Source organism: Zosterops lateralis (genome assembly GCF_965231275.1).
Source record: "Zosterops lateralis genome assembly, chromosome: 19".
NCBI lineage: Eukaryota > Metazoa > Chordata > Aves > Passeriformes > Zosteropidae > Zosterops > Zosterops lateralis.
In genome coordinates, this window is record NC_139779.1 from 5,502,042 (window position 1) to 5,526,344 (window position 24,303).

At 41.4% G+C, this 24,303-nt stretch overlaps 1 protein-coding gene across 1 annotated transcript; it reads right to left on the reverse strand.

The window, feature by feature from the left end:
• Nucleotides 1-22,899, reverse strand: CRCP (CGRP receptor component). Its single transcript, XM_083875242.1, has 6 exons — nucleotides 22,634-22,899; nucleotides 19,360-19,396; nucleotides 18,500-18,598; nucleotides 16,283-16,377; nucleotides 8,474-8,531; nucleotides 1-1,366 (listed from the first exon to the last, which is right to left on the reverse strand). The coding sequence occupies exons 1-6, from the start codon at nucleotides 22,639-22,641 to the stop codon at nucleotides 1,223-1,225; spliced, it is 441 nt and encodes a 146-aa protein (XP_083731368.1). The 5' UTR covers nucleotides 22,642-22,899; the 3' UTR covers nucleotides 1-1,222.
• Between the last annotated feature and the right edge of the window lie 1,404 nt (nucleotides 22,900-24,303).

Here is a 24,303-nt window from a genome sequence, read left to right on the forward strand (position 1 = left end):
TGCCTTTAGTATCCAGCCTTGGAAGGCATTTAATGTATGATAAATTATCTTTAAGAGGCGACAAATATATTTTTTCCAATGATTTTCTTTCCTCTCCAGACATCAAAGAAGCTTAAATACCATGGAAACGAATATGACAAATCCCCCAGACACTGGAATTTATCAGTCCCTTTCATATACTGCACAACTGAAGCTCAGAAAGCACAAATTCTCTGCATAAAAACACAAAATAAACCCATGACAGAGCTGAGGGGAAAAAAAAAATCAGATATTGTGATTTGATCTCGCCTGTAAGCCACAAAACTCCCAGGATGTACTTAAAATTTTATTTCTATTTCCAGTAGATCATAATAATTATAAAAGAATGGTTTGCAGCCACAATTTAAACCAGTGGCCGACTTTGTGTGGATATTCACACACAGATGATTTATTATAATCACAAAGGCTTTCAACATGAAATACTTGATCCTGAAATCCTTCATCAGACAAAAAAAAAAGCTCAGGAAATTCTGCTTCATCCACGCCTGACTCTCATTTTACCAAACCAGATCAAGAGCTCAGTGTTGCCTCATTTATTCCTCCATCACAGGAGTGCCTCATCTGTGTGTCAATATTGGAATAAATGTTCAGAGGGCAGAGAGACACCTCAATATTCTGCTGTTTGGGCACTCTCAGCTTTGATTTCACAGCTTCAGCTCCTCTGGTTTCAGTGCAATTTGGTGAATGTGGATGTCTTTTATTCAGAAGGGACTATCAGACATCTTTGAGTTGCCTTCCCACAGATCTTCCCCATTCCATGGTGCCAGGATTTGGGAGTGCCTGGCCAGACCCCAAAGAGCTGCTGTACACCCCTGTAAAGAGCCCCAAAATTGCCTTTGCACTGCTCTGGAAGCCACTTGGGCAACTCCAAAGCTTCTGAAAGGAATTCTCAGTGCAGCACTGCTGTGCTGATCCTGTGGGGAATGGAAAAACCCCAGAAGATGCTGAGCCCCATCACCCCCTCAGGCTGCTCCAGGCAAACTCTGGCACTGCCCCCCTGTTGATGACAAAACCCCCAAACAATAGTGTCCTTTTCCCTGCTTGCTTGGGAACAATTGGTTCCCTCATCACCTCCGAATCATAAAAAAAATGGAATATATTTTACAGTTATGGCCAATGCAGGATTGAACTGGGATCAAACCCAGACTAACAGCAGCTGGTTGTCTTCTGGAAGTGCTGCCTCCTATGCCTGGTCACCTTTGTCTTCTGTGGCCATTGCTGAGTCTCTGTGCTGCTCCTCTGGGTCCCCTGGCAGGATGGTGGTGACTGTCTGCAGGAGGGACTCGATCTCCTCCTCTGTCAGCCTCTCCTCGCTTTCCTCCACCATCTGCAGGTCAAAAAAAAAACCCTCATTGGCATCATTCAATCCACACTTCCTCCCTCAGAGAGAAGGACTCAGCTCAGCAGGGAAGACTTTGTCAAGACACAGCCTGAGCTCATCACAAAAGCATTTGACAAAGCAGAACTCTTGGAATATTGTGGAAAAAAAAAAGAAAAAAGAAAGGACTCCATTGTTCCCCACGACAATTGGCACTGTGTAATGAGATCCTGCTTTCCTTCCAGCAAGGAAAACACCACCCTGGGACCAGCCTGGTTTATCCTAAAGCCTCTCTTGACCTCCACATCCATGTCCTGAGCCAGGCTTTTCCTTCAGCTCAGATGCAGCCCCACATTCCTGACCCTTTTCCCCAAATTTCTGTGTTTCCATGGGATATCCTGAGAGGGATTCCCTGGACCTACCTTGGCATCTCATCCAGTACCTACATGAAATCATCAGCTCATAAAAGAAACCACTTCATCCTACAGCAGCTGGAATTTGCTTGGATTGGGAGATTCCTGGATATAAAGACATTTAAAAGCTCTGAGCAACATCAAAAACGCTGTCATGAATCAACTCCATGATTCCATGAGATTAATTAGGGACCTACTCCCACTGTGGAGCTGTGGCAGCTTTTATATCATTGCTACCAGTAAAACAACTGCCCTAATTTATAGGCAGCTGTTAAAAGAAAAAAATAATAGTTTGTCAGAGGACTGGAAAAGCAAGTCAGAAGAACTCTTCAAACACAAATGAAACCAATTAGGACTGAGGGGTTTGAGTTTTCTTTTTTTACACCAAGTCCTTGAAAATGGCCTTTGAAGAGGAGTGATTTATGAGTGATGGTTCCATGTCAGAGCAGGTTTAATCAGCTTGAGCTGTAAATTGCAGCTCTTCAGATGCCTTTTGAAGAGCAGAGTGGGACATTCAATCCGTTTCTGTTTTTCCTCAGAATCCTCTGAGCCCTCTTTGCACAATCTGATCATCTTTCATCAGGATCATCCATCTGCAGATCTGCACACACACACATAGAGAATCCACTCCTCAGCAAAAGGCAGACAGAGAATTTCCAACTGTAAATGACTTTCTGGGGACTATCCCCATCAAAGGATGCAAATCCCTGTGGAGTGGGATTTCTAAGCACTACAACTACTGTAGGACACTGGCTTGAACAGCAGCCCTGGCTCTGCTCCCCAGCAGCTGCTGCACTGCTCACCCTGTGCTCAAACACTCCAAATCCTCCTTCCCTGCCCGGGAGATCCCCTGGCAGCTGATTCCTGCCAGGCAATTCCCACGGGGAATCAGCTCAGCACGCCCTGGAGCATCACCACCACACCACCAAGTGTGCAAGTGGAAGATGTTCCTGGAACTAAATGTTCTTGCAGGTCTCTCCCAGCCCAAACTATCCTGGGATTGTGATTCCATGATCAAACCTGCTCCACCCACTCCTTGGTGCCAATGCTGCTGACAAGTCACTCCTCTCCAGATGACCTTTGCTATTAAATTTCACAGGGGATTATCAGCCTGGCTTTCAGGCTGGATTAGGGGGTTATTCATGGCTGTTACACTGAATTTTCAAGGTGGGGTAGGTGCTGTAGGAGCAGGAGCTGTACAAAGAGGTGTTTTGGATTAAGGGATTACTCCAGGTAGGATGACTGAGCCAATGTCTTCCAGATTTATTACCATCCCTCAGAAAAAGAGCATTTGGCCTTGTTCAGATTTGATTTACTGCAAGACATAAAGCCCAACCCTCTTCCCATTTTATCTATATCTGTATCTCCTCTCCTTTTTTTTTTCCTTCCACTTTCTCCTTTAGGTGCTTGCTCTGATGAAATCAGAACTCAAATAAAAACCAGGATTTCTGATCAGCACCAGCTCTTACCAACTCCTGATTTTAAGGCAGAACATGTGAATTCTAATCCCTGTTTTCTTTCCTGCTTCCCAGTGACTCCAAATGAGTAATGCCCCTACTCCCAGTAGGAAGAACCCCACTGATGTCATTTTTACTGGCACAGCACGAGGCTGACAAACTGCAGGGACAGACACAGCAGCCCCAGAAATCCCAGAAATTAAATAAAATAATCTCTGGTGTTTGTGATGTCTCATGAAAATGTTGTGAAAAGCATTTTTAGAGATGCCAGACCCTGTACTGAGGAGGGGATGGAGCTCCCAAATTCCCTTCTGCTGACAGATCCAGAGGGAAGTGGGAATTTCTCCAGCAAATTCACCTCTTGGTGCCTGTCCAGCAGTCCCAGGAATCACCAACAGACACAAATCAACATTTAGCAGCAAGGACAGACAGCTTCTTAGTCAGGTTGATGCTTCAGCCTTATTTTGTTGTGATTTCAAAGGATCAAAAGCACAAACTGTAAAAATCAATTTTCCCACTCTTTCAGGAAGAGAGGAAAAAAACAGCCTGAGCCTGATTTATGAAAACATAAACAGTGAGGAAGCAGCAAAGCAACAAGCCAAAAGGAAAAATTCAGAAATTAAGCACAGGCAGCAGGCAGATAAAGAGGTAAATGAAACTGTCCTAAAAGAAAACAGATCTCAGGGGGAACAGGAGGTCATTCCGAGGCTCATTCTACATTCAGCAGATGTTCCCACAGCCTTCTGATTTACAGCTGCAAGACAAAATACCTTTGATGCTGAGAGCACTAAGAAATCTGGTGCTGAGAAGAGAAATGAGGTGCAAGAAGCAGCCTAAGAGGTAAAAAAAACCCCACAACCCCAGGTACCTCCTTTTCCAGCAGCAATTTTACCAATCTTGGAGAAAATCTCCAGGAAAAAGCTGAAATCTCTGGCACTGGCTGAAACTGCTCAAGAGCCAGACTGAGCCCATAAGCAGCCAGGAATGCAAAGTTTATAGTAAGGAAAACAAAAATGCAAATGTTTGAAGGGAGGGGATGAGCTCAGATGTTGATGTTGGCAGTGCCACCCAGCCCAAACGGGAACAGTTTCCCCTCTCGTGTGAAAAGTTTGGGGTATTTCTGACCAAAGTGCTGCTGGCCCTCGATATTTGGAGATTTGGGTGAGGAGCAGAAATGGGCAGGGTGACAGAAATACAGTTTGTGCATAAAAAGCCCCCCTGATGCCATAAATAATTCTCACTGGTGCTTTTCAGCGTTCAAGGCTGTGCTGCCCCAAAATAACTCCAGGGGTTTAGGAAAAATTGCTGCAGCGCATCAATGTTATTCCTGAACACACCCAGTGTGTGTTACCTGTGCAATGTGGTAATTCACTCAGCTAAAAATTTCTATTTCACCCAAATTAGAGCAGTTGGTTACTCAATTCCCATTGCAATGGATTCATGAAGCCAGCAATGGTCCCATTTAGTTTCCACAATGCTCCACATCTGATCAAAGAGGGAATCAGGAGAACTTGATAAATTAATTGGCAGAAAATTCTCCCAGCTCAAATGAAAAGCAGCACGTTCCCCCCGCAGCTCAAATTTAATTCACAGCCAGCCCAGGAAGATAATCCCAGGGATGAAAGTGTTTATTCAAAAATTAAGGTGCAAATCTATGTTCACAGTGCTCTGGACAAATGAAAGCACAAAATCACTCAGGAATATCTAAATTTCTTTTTTTTTTTACTTGGTGAAAGAAGGACAAACATCCTTAATTCAAACCATACCTATCTTTTGTGCTTAACCAAATAAAAGCAGAATTTAAGAGACTTCATCCTCCTCCCTGTGCTGCTTTCAATGCTAATGTTTCTTTGGTTTTATTTCCTGAGACAGAACAATAAATCAGGAATAAGGAATAAATAAAACCACACAAAAAGTCTTGAAAGAACCGAGAAATTTGGTGAACAAACCTCAGCCTCACAAAACAACCTGTGGGTTGAAAGCTATTGTTTATTGGAATAATCAGCTAAGAGTTAGATTTTAAAATAATCAGTAAAGTACAGTAATAAAGGAAATAGGGGCTCTGATCATTCCCAAAGCAATCCAGCACATCATTTAACTCTGGTGGAGGAGGGAGATGTTTGATGAGAAAATCACTGTTATTTCCTCCTCTGAGCAGTGATTTGAAATTGCTCAGCCATCACCACATTAATAGGAAAAAAAACCACATTAAAAAAGAAATAAAGTAAAAGACTGAATGATTAAATTAATGTCCCTCAGAGATAATTAACCAAGGGCAAGGCAAAATACATTGTTGAGAAAATAAAATGTTCAAACCCTCTTAAGATCTTTCATTCTCCAAAATACTTTTCATTATTATTTTCCAGTATAAAAGACAATGTGCCAGCTGGGTTATGCACAAAAGTATGAAATTCTCCAAAATACATTTTTAAAAAGCACAAAATTAAAACCTGCTTTTCCACTCAGAGAGAAAAACGTGGAGCAATTTGTTCCTTAAAAAAGATGATGCTTTATCTTCAGCATTAAATAAAGCTGAACATCCCTGATTTTTTATTTCCTCCTTTTGGGAATCACTGAGCCAGGCCCAATATATAAAGATTAAATAAAGCAGGAGGTTAAGATACCTGCAATGTGTACAGTGTTTTACTCTGCGGGGTAAGAATTTCAATTTCATTCTCCTTTCATTGCTTTTGTTGTTGGAAAATAAATCCTGGCACGGAGGCTGGAAAAGGCAAAGATGGACAATGGCAGCAATTTATGCATTAAGGTTTACAAAAGATCAAAAGGCCATGCCAGAAATTTGCTTTTTAGCTGCAAAATAATTATATCAAGATGGATTTATTTTTTTGCATACAGCTAAAAATAAGGGATTTTGTAGAAGAAGAGTAAAAAACAAAAAAGGTGGAAAGGCAAAAAGCAGCAATAATTGTAATGATAATTATAAATATCCTCTCCCTGAGCCTGCCAGGCTCCATTCCATGGTCAGGCTGCACTGAGTAAAGGTTTGGGACATCAAAACTGAGTGAGTGCCAGCTTGGCCTTGGCTGGCATTTTGTTTAAAGCTTTGTGAAAAGTAAAATTGATGTGCCTCCATTCCAGGAACTGCTCAGAAGTTCTCCCCAGCATTTATTTCTGATTCAGGGGCAAGTCCAGTGAGGAGAGAATCAAGGCCATTTTAGAGCCCAAATTCACTTCTCAGCCGGTTGTGTCTCATCCATCACTGCAGGGAATCTGTGCAGGGGTGACCTCTGTGTTATTTTATAGCCAGAAAAGGCAGATTTTGTGTGTTCAGTGACTGCTGCAACCTCTGTCCTCATCAAAAACAGGATCCAAGCCAGAAATTGAACAGCAAAACCATCTCTTTGCTTCTCCCAGCTCAGGATTGCAGTACCACCAACCTGCAGCTCCCCTGAGCAGTCACTGAGCTTTGATTGAAGCACTTTCAAATGTGCTGTAGCTCTGGGGAGGGTTCACCTGACACAGGGTCAACAATCCAGGACACTCACACCACTGCCATGCTGATTTTAGGGGAAATGTGCCCCAAACTGCAGAGGAATCACAATGGAACAGGAGTAACTGCATCCCAAATAATTCCGTGAAGATATAAACTCAGGCTAACTCCCAAATGTACAGATACCCAACTTTCTAACCCTCAAATGTACAGATATCCAACTTTCTAACCCCTAAATGTACAGATATTCAAGTTTCTAACCCTCAAATGTACAGATATCCAACTTTCTAACCCCCAAATCTACAGATATTCAACTTTCTAACCCTCAAATGTACAGATATCAAACTTTCTAACCCCCAAATGTACAGCTATCCAACTTTCTAACCCTCAAATGTACAGGTATCCAACTTTCTAACCCCCAAATGTACAAATATTCAACTCTTCACAAGTTGTTTTAGATCATTAGACAAGATCATTTACATCATTGTCATCAATAATGATCAGTAATTCATCGTTATTGGATCAATAATGAACTGGCACTGAACTCAAATCTTGTGTCTGTGTTTTCTAAGCTTCAACGAGTTTTATTTAACTTAGACACTACCAAACTTGGAATATCTAAAATATGGCACTCTGCAGACTAATAGAACGACCCCAAATTCTTCTTTTCTTCAACCATGACACAGGAGCAAACCATTTTCAAGATTTTCTGTGTAGGAAGGATAACAATGAAGCAGGCAGGACAGGAGGGGAGAGACAGACAAAGCCATGCAGTCACCTGAGAGCCCCCAAAAGATTTAAAGAAGGGAAGAAAAGGCTGCAGATGGCAATAAAATCAACCTATCTAAGCACATGAAGCTAACAAAGGTGTGAGACAGGCTCCAAATTGTGGTTCCTGATTAACTTAAAGCTCCTGCTGGGGCTGCTGATGGACATTGATCTCCTGTGCCACAGAGCACAGCATTAATTCCTCAGCTGGAATCATTCTGCTGAGATGCCTTCAGCATCCTGAGCTCTGCTCCTTGGTGACAGAAGAAAAACAGTCCTACTGGTCCCTCTTTAATCCTTCCCTCTTTGTGCAGCAAAATATGATCCTGCTCCTCCTCAGGTTCCAGGGGGAAGATTGCAAACAGATGTTCTTAATGCAAGAGATCTTTATTGAAATAATAGCCTGATTATAACAATCTCTTTATTACCACAGGGGTTTGTGTTCCTGAGGAGAAGCTTGAGAGAACAGAAGCATCTATTTCTATTTAGTGGCAATCCCTCTTTACAGCTGAATTATTCTTGGACTGACAATGGCTCTTTTCCATCAGAAAGTTTAAATCCATTTCTCATCCTGCATTACTGAGCTCATTTCTTTTTAGAATTTTTGATTTTAGTCTAACCCTGCCATTAAAACAATAAGGGAAGATGTCAAAAAAAAAAAAAAAAAAAAAAAAAAAAAAAAAAAAGAAAAAAGAAAAAAAAGAAAAGTATTCCACCACAGAGCTGCAGAGCAAAAAGATTAAATAAATTCTTATTTACAATACTTTCATAAATCACTTTTAATGACTGCATTGGGCATTTTAAATGTGTGCCACTAAAGCAAACAGAGGTGGGGAATCTGTCTGAGAGGGCTCTGAGGAGAGCTCTGACAGGAAGCTGAGTGGATTTGAACCTGAGTGGATGCAAAATGTGCATGAAGGGACACATTCAATCACTGGCCCATGAGAAAGCAATTATTCAATTGATCTCCAAGGTTAAAAAGCTGCTCCCAGTTAAGCTTTGAACAGGCCCAGGCTTTGTTACTCACCAGCTGGATTTCCACTGCAGTCACAGGCCTGTGGTTCAGCAGCTGCAGCTTCTCTGCCCTGGTAAAAGCACAGTGGAAGAAAATCCACATTACTGGGTGGTTTGAGGATCCCCTCAATGCCTGCACAGTGATGCAAGCACATTCCTGATAACTTAGGGATGAAATGTCACTGTCAGGAATAATCCTGGCTGGGTTTGCAGTGTGGCTGGAGGGCCATAATTTGCATATTTTGATAATTTGGGGACTTTCCTGTGCTCAGCCACGCTGCTGTTGGCACCTCCAACCCAAGATGGCAAACAGAGACCCTCAGATATTACTGTGCATTAATTAACTGCTGCTTTGTTAAAGCCATGCAGAGATGTTGAACAACTCAGCAGAGATCAAAAACTTCTGCTGTGAACACATAACCACGAGAACAATTTTCATACCTAAGGAGTTACAATCCCATCAAATGGCAGCAACTCGTTTATCCTTTCAGCTCATTGCAAATACAAAGTTCCAGTTTCCAAACTGTAGGGAACTACAATTGGGAAAAACTAAACCTTGGCATTTATTACTATTTATAGGGCTTCTCCCAAGCATATTTAAACAGATTCTGGAGAGTTTAAAGCACATTTGAACTGATTCTGGAGGGTTCAAAGCATATTAAATGTTTTCTGGAGGGTTTAAAGCACATTTGAACTGATTCTGGAGGGTTTTTCCCTGAGAGATTTTTAGAAAGGAAACCTCCCAGCTTTTAAGAGAACACAGATCACTGGAGGTTTACAATCAACAATTTCTGTGTGTCTGGAGATACCTCAAAGATAGAATTTCATTTCAAATGGCCTCTGCCACTGACTGCTGGATCATCCAACTCAAATGTCAATTTTAGTCACCACTTTCAGCTTCAGAAGAAAAGCTTATAAATTTTCAACAGAGCATTTGTGAGATATTAACAGAAAGCTCCAGGAAATCCTCCTATATATATATTTATTTATTTATTATGAGTTTGCTTTGCTTTTGGAGAGCCAAAACATGTTTCCACTGGTGATGGGAAGCAGGGAATGCACCTCCCTTGTTTTCCCATGTTATTCACTCAAATCTATTTGGTGTTTTCATCATGAGGCTTTATGGAGAGCGTGCCTGGATTTTGCTCTGAACTCAGAGCACTTTATTGGCAAAGAGATGAGGTGTTTGTAACTGCTGCCATCTACCCCTGTCATAAAAAGCAGGAATAAAACCCCAATAATGACAGGAGATGAGCACTCAGATCCTCCACATGGAAAGCAGGGGATTCAAGGAATCAATGAGACACGAAACTCCCTCAGGTGAAAAGCGAAGCTAAAGGTAGCACTGCCATGCAGAGCTGGGCAAAGGATATGAAATAATATCTTTACTCTATAAAGATCTGGCCAATTCAGCTGGATTTGTGAAAGATTTTTCCTCCAGAGCTGGGAAATTCCCTGCTTTGGTGCCTGATGGAGGCACAGAGCTGGTGCTCTCAGTGCTCTTTGCTTTGCTCCCTGGCCAAGCCAGTGTTGGTGCCTCAGTTTCCAGAGCTCTCCAACAGCTTCTCTGAGGATGCTCCTTGGAAAACCCCCCTCCTCCTCCTCCTCCCCCAGCCCTGCTTACAAGGACAGGTTGTGATTGATTCATTTTTTACCCAAGTTTCTCTCACATGCCACTTCTGAGATCAGAGCCTTCTCAAACAACTCTTTCTTCTCTTTTGCAGCAAGACACATCCCAATCCTCCAGCTCCACCACTCCTCCACACAGAGCACATTATCTGACTTTTATGAAACAAATTTCCTCATCTTCTTCTTCTTCTTTTCAAAGTAATATCCTTGAAATTCCTTGCCAGCAAAACTCCAGAGCCAAATAAAGAGGATCAAATAGCAAAAGCCATTTCATGCCTGAGCTGAAGAATGCAAACCTGATTTATCCAGAGCTATTTTCAAGCAGGTAGAGCTTGTGTTTATCACAGGAAGATTACTGGCACAGCAGCAAGCAGAAATAAATTAACACCAATTACATGTGGTGACTAAAATAATCAATTAGTGCAACTGCTCATGTTTCCTGAAGAAATGGAGGGCACAACAAAAAAAAAGGGTCACCTCTCCAAGAGTTTTTGCTTATAAGGCATGAACATCACTCCAGCTCATTAGGGATAGGCAGAAATTTTACAGTCAGGCCAAACAGATCCTAAATGCATCATTTCAGGGTATTTGCAGTTTTTAAAAATGTGTACAGAAGAATGAGAGAGAATTTACAAGTGAATAACACATTTAGATGTGTAATCTGAAGGATTCCATGGCTGGTTTTGATCAGCAAAGCTCCCTTCTGGAAAAGGATGCAGAACAACACAAAGGAACGAGCAGCAGGGTGCAAAAAAAAAAAACAAAACCAAAAGCTGCATAAATGCCATATTTCATCTAGAGCTGCTTGTGCAGCGTGAGCACTAATTAACAGCCCGACATAACGATCTTTAGACATGGTAATATGTAATTATGAGGGAAGCAATGAAACAAACACTCCCAAATGTCTCTAAATTTCATTTAATAAGGAACTGGATTGCTCAGCCCTCAGCCAGCAGAAGGCAGAGGTTTGAGTTGGAGCTCAGTACTCACCACATCTTTTTAACATTGATCCCAAAATTTCAACTGCTGGGATCAGGCTCAGTGTCTGATCTCAAAAATTCCCTGCCAGGATCAGGCTATCTGTGATCTCAAAAATTCACTGCTAGGATCAGGCTCTCTGTGTACCTGGAATTTCCTGACAGCACATGCACAAATGAAAACCTGAATAACCACAATTTCATCAGAGATTAACTTTAAGCAAGGCAACCACGCATTAGGATCAGCCCTGACTGCAGCGTTTGGCTTGGGCACAGACCTAAGCCCAAATTTAGTTCATGCTCCATTAAATCTAAAAACTCAAATTAACTTTTTCCAGCTCCCATGAATTCATCTTTGCACTTTCTACAGCATGCACAGCACGCTGATGCTCATTAAATAAAAAGGGGAACTGTCCCATTCATCCAAACAGAAGGCAAAGAACATTTTCAGCGTCACTGCCCTCAAAATTCACCACCTGCATTTTCCCTGCTCTGCCTGGATTTTAGTAACAGTTTGGAACACGAGAGCTGCTCATTCAAGAGGAGAATCCATACAAAAGATGAGTGACAGTTGAAAGGAATTTTCTCCCATAAAAGCAAGGTTCCACTAATCAGAGTTAATGGGCCGTGCTGCAGACCTGTACAGGACGTGCCTGCTGAGGCAATTCCTGCTGTGGGGCTCAGCCTCAGCCACATCCTGCAGCTCTGGCGCTCAGCTGGAGCCACCAGCAGCTTCTCCAGGATGGAAAAATGCTCTGCAGTGCCTTTGGGGACACACACACAAAGCTCAGGCTGCAGGGGATAAAAACTTGTGCAGTTCCTAGGAGGAAAATAGGTCTGAGGTCTGGATGAGGGGAGAGTGCTGGAGGAGGTGAGGATGTTGAGTTCCATCCTAAAAAACCCCATTTCTACAGGACAAAAACCACCCCTGGGTCATGTTCAAGATCACAGACAGAACAGACAGCATGTTCCTACATTGATACATCCATTCTAAAAACAAATACTTCCATGCTCCTGTGGAAATTCAGACAAAATGAACCATTTCCTGTCAGCACTAAGCAAACTTTTGCAGTTCATATTTGAACCAAAATCTCCTCTGTGTGTTGGTATTGCCCTTTTATTAATCTGCTGAACTCTCAGAGTGTTCTTCCAGCAAGAGATCTGGGTAAGGAGAGAACAGTGCCAAGAGAGCTTAAAAAAAACCCCTTCAAACATCTGTGCCTGAGCAGAAGCAAATTTATCCTCAGGACTGAATGTTTGAGAGTTGCTAGGAAAACCAGGAAGTAACAGCTGGACACACAACCAGGGGTTTTATTCCTGCTGGAAATAGAAATCCCATGGTCCTGAAGCAACCAGGGCAATTTTTAATGCCTGAATCCTGAGCACAAAATGGGAAATCACAGTCCCAATGGGTGCTGTGATTCTCCACAGGGATTCCCACAGGGAAAAGCTGAGAATAATCTCTTTAAAATCTCTTAAATGATGCTGCTGTTCAATGAACACAAGCCTGACTTGCTGTTGAATATCCATTTTGAAATGAAGCTCTAGAGGAGACAATAATTACCAAGCAAATCCTTCAGCCTTTAATATTGCAGAGGTTTGTATCTGTTGTAGCTTTTGGCAGTCATGAGGGAAAATACTTTCTGCAAGTATATACTTTCTGAAGATTTTCAGCTCAACACTTCTCGACTGTGTTGATTTAAAGACAAAAAGGGCAATGTTCCTGACTACTTTTTTGGGGTTTTTTTTTATTATAATAATAGGCAGCGAAATTTGGAAATTTGGTTATCTCAAAATGAGATCCAAGACAGACTATCAGTAACAGGAAGAGGCACAAGTAGAGCCAGTTCTCATTGAATCATAATTACAGAGCTCCAGCTTAATAAATGATCTTTTCATGCAATGCAATTCACTAGACTTTACAAATATGAAGCCATTCCAGCACTAAAACTGGAAAATTAGCTGCTAGTGGCAAACTCTATTTCCAAGTACAACATGGCTCACTGAACTGGAGCTCCAGCCAAAGCTTGAGGCCTCAACAAGGTAATAATAAAATTCATTATGTGGGTGCAGAGCTTTAGTTCTAAAAAAAAATCTCAGTTGTACAGTTTGAATTTTAGCAAAGTAATGATTAAAAATTATGGGAAAAACTGTTTTGCCACATATTAACTATATCAGTGAAATACTGGCTTTGAATTTCCTCCATTTAGCAAGGCAGCTATCTGAGATGACTCTGGAATATTTGTTTGCGCACACTGGGTGTTTGTATTTAAAATTTCCCTTTTAGGAAGCTTTTTTTTTGTGTGTGTCTGTAACACTAAAGAGACAAAATGGATGCTGGTTCTGTTAATCTGGCATTTGGAGTGGCAAAAATCAGTGCTAACAGCAGGCTTGAGGTGATTTCCAGGAACTGCAGAACTGGCCAGAATTATGTTACCAGTTCTCTCAGTGGAGCAGAGACATCCCGGGCAGCCTGACATCCTGCAGGGTTGTGGAAGGGAAAAATAACAATTCCCTCGATTCAAAGCTCTGCTGTGCCTCAGTTCCTGGCTGTTTCCCTGGCTGTGGGGATTCTCCCACCCACGAGCACAGCCTAGTGCCGAGGGCAGCAATCACAGCCTGAGCAGGGAATGGCACGTCTCAAGGCAGGGCTGCAAAGCCTCATGTTCAAAGTCCTCAGCTTAGGAAATAAGCTGAGCCTAATTAAGAGCATGGACAGGCTGCTTAATTGTTCCCCCTCTGAGCAGAGGAGGAGTCACGACAGGAATTTAAAAGGCAGGGAAGGAAAATGGGGTGATGGGGTGTTGCTGACTCTTTAACCAGATTGAACTGCCTGAGGACAGACCCAAATTAACACAAATAAATCTTAAATCTAAATCAGCCACTGCAGAGAGCTGGTAGCAGCACAGCCAGTGCCTGACCAGCTCAGAGAACACATTTTGGGGTGCCTCATCCACAAAGGAAGCAGCAAACAGAGTCTGGAGCTCATTACTCTCGGTGGGAGGAAAGGTCATTGCAGGGATCACTTGAGCAAGGTCCTGGAAGAGCAAACACTGCAGGTCTTTCCTCTCCAAGGGAAGGAAGCTCTGTGGCAGACAGCTGGAATGAAATCCCTAACCACCACCTCCATCCACAGAACGGAAACCATCAAAGCCTTTTTATTTAACAAGAGAAGCAGTGCTGAAATGACCTTGGTTAGGAACCAAAGGGACAAACTGCCTTGGAGGCAGGGCTGTTTTAAGTGGTTTAACATAAAGTGTCTTTAAGAGGAATTCCACCCCTGTGGTTTGGGGTGCAGGAGCTGCCACATGGGCCCTGACACTTCTGCCTTCAAGTGGCTGCATGGAAAAAAAAAAAAAAAAAACAACAGAAAAAAGAAGTGCCAGGATCACACAAAACAATTCTGGTTTTTATCCTGTGAAATTTTCTTCTGGAAGTTCTTTACCAGATAAGATAGGAATTAAAAAATTCAAAGTTGTAGAGGATGCTCACAGAAGAAATCTGAATTCTGACAGAGTAAATTTGTCACCTACACCACTGGCTGGCTCTTCACTCTCACCCTGCTGCCACTATGCCCAAGAAACGATTTGGGAATAATTCCCTTGCTTCACTGCCTCAGGAAAAGGACACACAGGATAATACCTAACCCCAAAGGCACCTCAGAGCATCCAGAAAAAGTTCAACAGTCCAAAAGCACTTTTAAAGCTTGTAACTGTTCCAGCCTTTCCAGCTCACTGAACAAGCAGGTGTAGGAAGGTGAATATTTGGGGAGATCTTCTACAAAAGTGCTCAGCACTGTGGGAGACAGAGAACCTGTAGCTGGAAGTTTCTCTGTTTTAATTTAAATTGTTTAGTATTTCATTCTTGGAGATCCCATCCAGGGGAGCAGTTGCAGTCAAGGTACCTAAAGTGATAACACTAAGAGCTAACCCTCAGGTCTTGGTCAAATTCCACCTGAAAGAAGTTTAGAAATGAACTTTAAATTAAAATAAACACTTTCGATTTTTAATGGGAGTTTTACTCCAGCATTATTCAGTTCCTTTTACTCTGAAAAATCCTTCTCTGCCTTTTTGCTGCGCTACATCCTTCAGCTGGTTCTTCCTAAACTGCTGCCCTGCACACACAGCAAAGCTTATTCCTCTTCAAAAAGGGCTGGTTTACATTACCAGAAGGGAAGGATGCTCACTACTACTCAAGAAATGTTTCCTGCCAATTTTAAGACCCTCTCAGTGCCACATTCCCACCTCTGTACACCTCTAGTATTTTCGTTGCAGTGTATTTTCTTTTCTCCATGCTTCAATACCTCCAGAAAACAATTAAGATACACAAATGAATATCCTGCTGTATAAAATGAGCTGCAGGAGGGTTAAACACTGACTTTCTTGGCAAATAAAGCACTCCAAGCACAATTCCAGAATTCCTAAGGAGCATCCCTTTATGCAGAGCTGCTGCTGCTGTGCTGGATGTGCCTGGCTGTAGAGAGGGGGCACTGAAAGTCTGACAAAAAGCTGACAATCTGCTTTCCCTACTCTGCACAGGCCAAAAACTCATCCTGCAGCACCCCAGAGCTCTCACTGTGCATTTTGTGGCACAGCCAAATGAATGAGAGGCTTTGTTTCCCAGAGGATGAACTCCTTGGGAGTTCTCACAGCAGGGAATAAAAACACACTCAGTATCTGTAAAGCATAAACTCCTCAGAAGTTAAAGAGGAGTCATTTAGAAGCAGCTAAATATTGTGGTTTTTTCTGCTTTAGAAGTCAGAGGAGTGATCAGAGCTAATTCCATTTCTATTTACATCAGGCTTCCCTGCCACTCTGCACAGCTCCAAGAGGATTATGTGCCTCAAGGACAGGCACTCAAAAAGAGGGAAAAAAGCCCTTGGAGTCTTGGAACTGCACAGGAAATCTTTTCTTTTCCAGGCAGAGCTTCCCAAAATAATCCCTGGATGTTCAGCTTCACTGGAAACTACTGGGGGAGGAGGGAAGTTGGTTGATCCAATATTTAAATACAGATCTCAGAGATCCTGGACAAAGAGCACATAAATGGAAGATGGAAATACTCACCCATGAGTGAAGGAAAAGATGTTTGGCTGAGCATTTAAATAATGGCAGAAAATACTTAAAATCCATTAAACAGATCATCACACTGTCCTCAGGGATCAGTTTTTCAGCACTAATTGAGTTTTTACTCCTGTTCAAGTGCACAGCTCCACTTACTTGGTTAATTTATGGTCTTTCATTGCTACCAGGAACTCCCTGACAGTCTCAGGACTCTGGTACCTGCAGGGTGTTTTGGAAATGTATTTCAGTGTCTGCAAGGGACAGAAAGAAAATATGAATTATTTCACACTTCATACTTGTTCTACCAGTTGTGTATGGAACAAGTAACTCTAAAAACTCTCCTCAGCCCTGAGAAAAATTGGAAAATCAATTCAGGTTTGGAAATCAACTTTATCTGAGCTGTTCAAAGCCCAAAATTGCAAGTTGAAGGATAGAGGAAAGGACTGAGTTTTAGCTCTGCCTGCTAAAAAAAAAAACCCTCTTGCTGTTTGTGACAGACATTTGCTACCTTGGTTTGCTTCTTGTTTGGTTTTCATCTTTTACAAGCACACAGGAAAGTTGAATTCAACCTTAAACCCAAATTTTCTTGGTCTCAGTGCCAGGAATATTCTCTCTGCCAGCCCAGAAATCCCTCTTTAAGATCTCTAATCTATCTTTGTTTTTATCTTTTACCTCCTTTTTCAGCAATTTAAAGTTGATAGAAGCAGATTAAGTGGCTTGCTATAAAATCTACATGAATATTTTGTTATTAAAAATCAATTGAGACAATTAAACTTTGATCATTTTTTTCCATGTAACACTCACCAATCTCAACTGACTTTGATAGCAGATATTCCATTTATTTGCTGTATTTAAAATAACAACATTGAGCAGGTGGATAATGGAATTACATTACACAAAGTAAACTGACCTGAGTAAAAAACCAATTTGTTGATAAAAAACCCCACAAAATTTCCAGTTCACAGCTGACTTTTCATCGGAAGTGTCTTAAAATATTTATTGTTGCTTCAATTAAACCCCAAAATGAAGAGCTGGAAATAATTATCATTTATTACTCCTTTCTTTAAGCCCTGTCTGACCTTTCCAGATAAACTGGAGCTGTTATTCCCCATCAGTGATAGAAATGAAATTATTGTATTGTCATGTAATATAATTATTTCACAGGAGTCATTTCTCTTCCAGGCTCATCTTTTCTTTGGCAATTTCAAATCAATGAAAAAGCCAAATATACAGAAAAACAAAGCTCCTTTCATGGAGCTACTTCAGTGCCAATGGATCCATGTCTGCAGGGAGCTTGTGAAGAAATCCAAAGACAAGCCTGTAAAATCAAATTCTGCTTTTCTTTCAGTCAAACATAGAAAAATACACCCAGAATTGACACCAGCTGCACCCCCAAGCATCCTCTAAGCATTGAACACATAGAATAACAAAGCAATTCAAGATTTCAGGTGCATCCTGATAAAATTTACTTACAGGATCTTCCTCAGCTGTTTCCCAGAGGTGCAGGAAGAGACTGTCAGTCCCCATGAAGATTTAATTCCCAGTTTTGCTAAGCCCCTATTCTCTTGAATGCAAGGCTTAGGAATTACAACCCCTGTACCTTTTTTCAAACAAAGCCAGAACGAAAACAAAACCAAAGCCTAGGCCAGATCTTATCCACATGAGTCGTTTCAGGGCTCAACAGAATTACTCATGCAAGCAAAGGCAAAGTGCTTTCAGCTGCCTGTCAGTCCTGGTGCTGCTCATGCAGTTCTCCAGCACACACACAATGGCTCTCACTGCAAGGCTCTGGGAAGTTGCTAATTTATTTTAAATGTTGGTATTTTGTATCATAAAATTTTAGAATTCCTTCCCAGCAAGGGGTGAAATGTTTATTCCCGACCTGGCAGGCAAGTGATGTTATCTGTATGTGGGTTTGGCTTTTCTTTGGAGCAAAAAAACCCAATTTAAATTGTCTGTTTTGGCTGGGAATTATTAATTTAATTGTGTTAATAAAAAAACACCATGTAATCTGTGCCTCAGCTTTGAAATCATCATCTTAATTATCACATTGGGTGGCATCAGAAATTCATCGGATGATAACGAGCTGTGTCTTAAAAGGATGGAATACTTAGAATTAAAAAAAAAATCCTAACAAAACTAAACAGTTGAAAACCAGGGGAGTTGAAATTTTGAAACACTTTTCTATATTTTTAAGAACAACAGCTGCCTAACTCTGCCCTGACAGCCCAGTCACCCGACCACAGAAAATAAAACATTTTATTATGGTTTGAATTAGGGGACATTTGATACCAAATTATTAATACACAGCCCTAAGGATGTGAATTATTAGCTTGAGGCAACAGGTAAATGGATTTTCCCAGTGCTGCTCACCTCATACATTATTGTGTTGAGGTTCTGCTGCCCAGAGCTCTGCTTGGTTTTGCCGCTCTCCTTCCGCTGCTGCTTGAGATCAGTAAGTAACTGGTACACCTAAAAATAAAAATAATAAATAAATAAAGTGGTTTAGAGCATCTGAGAGCATTTTACCTGGAAATATTACAGCAGGAAATAATAAATGAACGGGAGATTCCTGTCAGCCAAACAACAGAAAATGTGTGGCTGTTTTAGTGGATTTCAGCAACTGAAATGAGAAATGTTTTGGCTCCTGAGTGACGAATAAGGATGTAAATTGTTTTTTAAAAGCTGTGACTGTTTTAAACAGATGAATGGAACTTTTTCAGATGTTTTGCTTCAGGCTTTGCAGTATATCCAGAACCAATACTCAGAGCAAAGCAAGTGAGCACTTCTCACTCCTCCTCCCCTCATTTTTACCTGGCTTCAATCAAGATCTCCTTCAGCAATACAATAACACAGACAACACCACTTGGGTTATTAAAACTGAGCCAAAAATTACATTAATCAGCAAAGCAAAATATTTCCATTACCTGGCTTAAATTAAACCAACAAGGACACAATATTTCTTTCCACCCCTCTTAAAATGAGAGAGAAAAATACCCACTTTGGAATGATCTCAAGACCAGACAAACAAGACCACTTCCAAACAAACAAAACCATTTCCAAATCTTGTTTAAAAAGCCTTTTTCCTTGAAAACTAACCAAATGCAAGGAAGAGTGAATCCCCTGCAGGTTTTGCTGATTGCCACTGCCAGGTTTCAGCTTCCAAAGATTCTACAAGGGACTGATGACAGCTTGAAATTGCTGCTTTAAAAGCAGAATGAAGGCAAACTTACCTCAAAGTTACTCAGCAATGCAGCATTTGCATCTTTCCTAAAAGGACAAATAAAAACAATTAATTATGTTCCAAATGAAAGTGTTTAAAGCTTTTCTTTGCCCAGTCACAGACACTAAAAGAACATTTAAAAAAAAAAAAAGCCCCAAGACATTTTATCTCGGTGATTCTACAATTGCCATCTCTGGAAAATATTTTCCATGCTGTCAGTAAAATTATTACATAAATATTAAGTATATTTTGCACAGTTTGCCCTATAAATCATAATACACTTGTACAACACATTCCTTTCACTCAGTCACCCTACTTTGACTCACTCACCCAATTTCACACACTCAAACCAAATTGCTCTGCTTCTTCCTTAGAAAAAAACACCTCTGATTTTATTCAAATGAAGACTGATGGGAAAAATAATTCAGATTGCAAGCACTATTTTCCTTATCAGTCAAGAGCACCCTGAGTATTTTAGTACCACGGACACATGTGTGTGTGTATTTAAAGAGGGCTTTAATTGTTATATGTTGTATTGAGTGAAAAAAACACCAATTTATTGCATTTCCTCTTTATTTATTCTTCCCATCTTTATGTGTCTGTTCCTATATTAGAAAGGCAAGGCTGAGTTTCCCATTTTCCACTTCCTCAGTCCCCATTTAATAATCCTTATCCAGGGTGACTGCAGAGCCAAGCACACCGTGCCTTTATTCCTCCTGGATATTTTATATTTATATATTTAAAGTAAAAAGAGGGAGAAAAAAACTGAACAACACATTCTGCTGAGCAGTCAGTAGCCACAACAACAGAAAGTTTCCATACAAAAGGAAAAAAAGGCCTTTCTCAGGTCTGTGCAGCGGCTTAGGAAAGAGAGAGAAAAAAGAAAACCAACAAAAAAAAAGGTACAATGTGTTGTTAAAACACATTGAATAGAACTGTCACGTTCATCACTTTCAAATGGTAAATGCGTCCACAAACTTCCACAGGTTCTAGCATTGTTTTTAAATGAAAAGGACCTCCTAAAATACGCTGAGATGAACTTCAAACTTCCATTTCGCTGACCCGAGTGAAACTTCAGCAAGTGAGCTCAGGCACGCATTAGTTTTTCATTCATGTTTTACAGGCCACATATGTAGCTTTTGTTGGGAGGTAAATGCAAGTCTTCAGAATGTTTGCATTCAGCCGGGCCCTGCAGAAATCCCCGCGGATCAAAGACATTCTATAGGGAGAATTACGTGTGGAAATCCTTCAGCTGAGAGAGGGTGAAATGAACACAACGAAGGCACGGAATCGAAGAATTAAATTATTTAAGACAAACTGCTTTCCTTTTTTCACTCCTATCCGTTTTGCCATTCGGAAAAATACATTTTTTTTTTTTTAACCTCAAAGTTACTCAGCAATGCAGCATTTGCATCTTTTCTAAAAGGACAAATGGAAACGATTAATTATGTCCCAAATGAAACTGTGTTTGAAGCTTTTCTTTGCTCCGTCACAGACACTAAAAGAACATGAAGTTAAAAAAAAAATAAATCCCCAAGACATCTTATTTTGGTGATTCTCTGGAAAATATTTTCCATGCTGTCAGTAAAATTATCGCATTTAAAATTATGACAAAATTTTCCCCACTCCTGCCAACGAGTCAGTCTCAAATCTTCAGCACTTGGCTCTTCACCTGGGTCAGTTGTGCTGAAATACCAAAATTATAAACGGATCAACATTTCCAATAGAAATAAAAATTTCCTTCAGTCCTGACTCACAGCTACCGATTTTACAGTCAGGAAATAAAGAATTCTGAACAATGAGTTCTAAGGTATATTTTTAATCAGCCAGCTCAATGCTTCACCTAATTTTTATGTGATTAAGACTTGAGCAGAAAAGTAAAAATTTTCATGGTAACACCAAAAATATAAACACTTTCTAGAATCTTTAAATAGTTAATATTTGCCCAACATTTAGTTCTAAACCAAAATACTCGAGTAGGGCTGCTTATATATAAAAAAAATCTTAGTACAGGGCATCACACCTTTACAAATATCACTGACACTTCATATTTTTAAGAATGCTGTTTCCCATGTGTTGTGTATTTAAACCACAAACTTTTCTGAGAGTTCTTTTCTCTAATAACAGAATAATTCTGGTTAAAAATACAGAATAATTCTGGTAAGAACTTGGAGAATTGAAAAGCTTCCCTTCCAAATCAGGCAGGAGGCAAAAGATTAATAAAAACTCAGTGGATGTATAAGGAGCATCACAGATTTATTTTTTTAATTAATGGTATCAAAAGCATCTTTCTCAGTGAACCACAACCAGAACAGCTCATTTCTCTGCAGGCTGCTACACGTTTAAAGATACAAACCTGTATTTCAGCAGATGTTTCATATATTTTTATCAGCTTTTAATTTTCATGCTCATAGCAGAGATTTAATGATAATAAAATTACAGGGCTGCAGGAGCTCAGTGACTTTGGGGGATACATCCCATGAGTGCCCCCACCCGTTAGAGAAATTAAAATGAAATAAAAACTATAAATGTATCCAGCTCCACACAACTCGTGGTGAGATTTTAAGCTTCAAACCAGGTCAAATCCTGTATTTTTTTATGCCCAAAATACACCACAAGAAGGCCGGGTGTAACAGCCCTGAAATAGCGACCAGCCAAAATTCCGACTGTCTTATTGTGTTTGCAATCGCTGCACAAACCCCTCAGGTTTTTTGGGGGTTTTTTTGGGGTTTTTTTGTTTGTTTTTTTTTTTTTTTTTCCTTCCCCAGCATTTCCAGCTCCTACACGATATGGGAAATAATGAAAATTTCACGGGAATAATGAAAAAATCCCATTTTGCCTCTCCCGGGGCAGAGGGAGCAGGAGGGGATGAGACAGGAGGGGACAGGAGGGGACGAGAACAGGATTCACGCCGCTTTTCGCCCCAAAAAGCTTGTACGGCAGGAGTTTTAAAAGCAAATAAACCCCTCAGGCATTGAGCAGAACGCCTGAAGTCACTGCTGGGGGCAATAAACCCCTCACGGATTGATTTTACCTTCACGCCCAAGCCAACATGGCTGTACCCACACACACCCCACAGACAGATGTGCCCACACGCACAGAGAGATGTCCCCACACACCCCGTAGAGACAGACCCCACAGAAACCCCACAGAGAGAGAAACCCCACAGGAACCCCACAGAGAGATAAACCCCACAGGAACCCCTCAGAGACGCGCTGTGGGCACGGCAGGGTGGCTCCGGGGCCCGCCCGTGCCCTGGGCTCGCCCCTCAGGCCCGTCCTTACACCTCCATCTTGTCCTCCCCGGCGCGGCCTCCCCGAGGATCCCCCGCTATCCCCGGGCAAGCGGGGATATATCCGCCAGGACACGGCGGCGGAACGGGCCCGGTGGAGCTGAAGGAAGAGTCGGCGCCTGCGACGGAAGCGGAAAAGGAAGGAGAAATAAGGACCTTTAAAAAAAAAAAAAAGAGAGAGGAGGCGGGAAAAAGATCAACTGCATTGGCCGGGAATCGAACCCGGGCCTCCCGCGTGGCAGGCGAGAATTCTACCACTGAACCACCAATGCCAGTGATGAGGATGTGTCTTTCGTCGCAGCTTTTGTCCGTATATCAGTTGAAAACGTGCGTAATTTTTGCCCGAAATCACCCACATTGGCAATTAGCCGCTGTTAACTGTGACAAAGGCAGAACAGGATCGCGAAAGTACCTTCAAATCAAATCTTTAAGCGTGTGCGGAGTGCGGCGAGGCTGAAGCAGTTGTGTAATAGTGCTGGTGTCTTTTAAAGCACCCAAACATGTACCCATCAAATCCATCAGCATCGTGTCTCTCCCAGCCATCACCGTGACTCTTTCCCATCTCAACCACATGCTGTTACATTTTCCAAGAGCTCTTGTCGTCCTCAATAAAACCAGTGACGCTTCAATGAGTGCAAACAGCTGAAAATCCCAGTGGCAAGGAAAATTACCTGGCCAGGGAAATACTGATTCCTTAATTTTGACATTATCCCTCAGGGGAAATTTTATGTGCATCTCTAACTCCCCTAGGAGTGTCATACAGATATTTTTGTTTGCTTGCAGCTGGGATTTAAGACCCTTTTAGGGATTTAGGGAGCTGAATGGGTCAGACTTGTGCCCACAGCCTTGAAATTCCAGCACAAATCCCACCAGCTGCTTTTTTCTCCACCACCAAACCAGACAAAATTAAACCTTTTCTTCTCCTTGGAGTGTTGCAAATGCTGAATCAATTTAAAACAACACGAGCAAACTGCAGTGCTTTAGGAACGTTCTCCAGGACAGCAGGAAAGCAGCAGCTCCCAGTTTTCCAGGAATTTTCATCACCAGATCTAGAAGTGCTGGGCAAAATTTAAAAGCTGACTGAAAAGGCTTTTTAGCCCTTTTAATTTGAAAAAAAAACCCTAAAAAAAGTTTCAGTGGGCATGTGCACCCCCATCACACATGGGTTGGAGTACAGATAGAAATTTATTTATTCTTCAGAATCATTTTTTTGTGGACTCCTGTGGAATAATAATAATAATAATTAAAAAAAAAAAAAAAAAAAAAAAAAAAAAAAAAAAAAAAGCCAGGAGAGAGATCTCCAAAGGCAGAGCGAGAGCTGCTGGTGTGACTCAGGGCACAGGATGCTTTGGATGCTGCCCTTTTTCATGTCAGGATTAACTGGCCTTGTAAATTGGCCAAAACTGGCACAGCAAAAGCTCAGTGAGTGCCCTGCCATGGCCCAAACCCTCCCTGAGAGAAGGGAAAGGATGCCAGGATGGGAAGGATGTCAGGATTCATGTGAGAATAGCCTATTTCCAGACAAACAAATCTCAGGGTTTCATGCCAGAAATCTGCTAATCCTTGTCTGCCTCTCACCTTCAGAACTTTCCACACAATGATCTTAATTCTCCTTTACATCTCTTTATTTCTCTCCCTCAGCAGCAAATTATTATATTTATT

Bases quoted from the DNA above. Each gene is read 5' to 3' on its own strand.
- CRCP (XM_083875242.1), bottom strand. The intron at 18,599-19,359 runs GTAAGTTTGCCT...TTTTATTTTTAG, and splicing joins CATTGCTGAGTAACTTTGAG to GTGTACCAGTTACTTACTGA. The intron at 1,367-8,473 runs GTGAGTAACAAA...TTTGACCTGCAG, and splicing joins CTGCAGTGGAAATCCAGCTG to ATGGTGGAGGAAAGCGAGGA.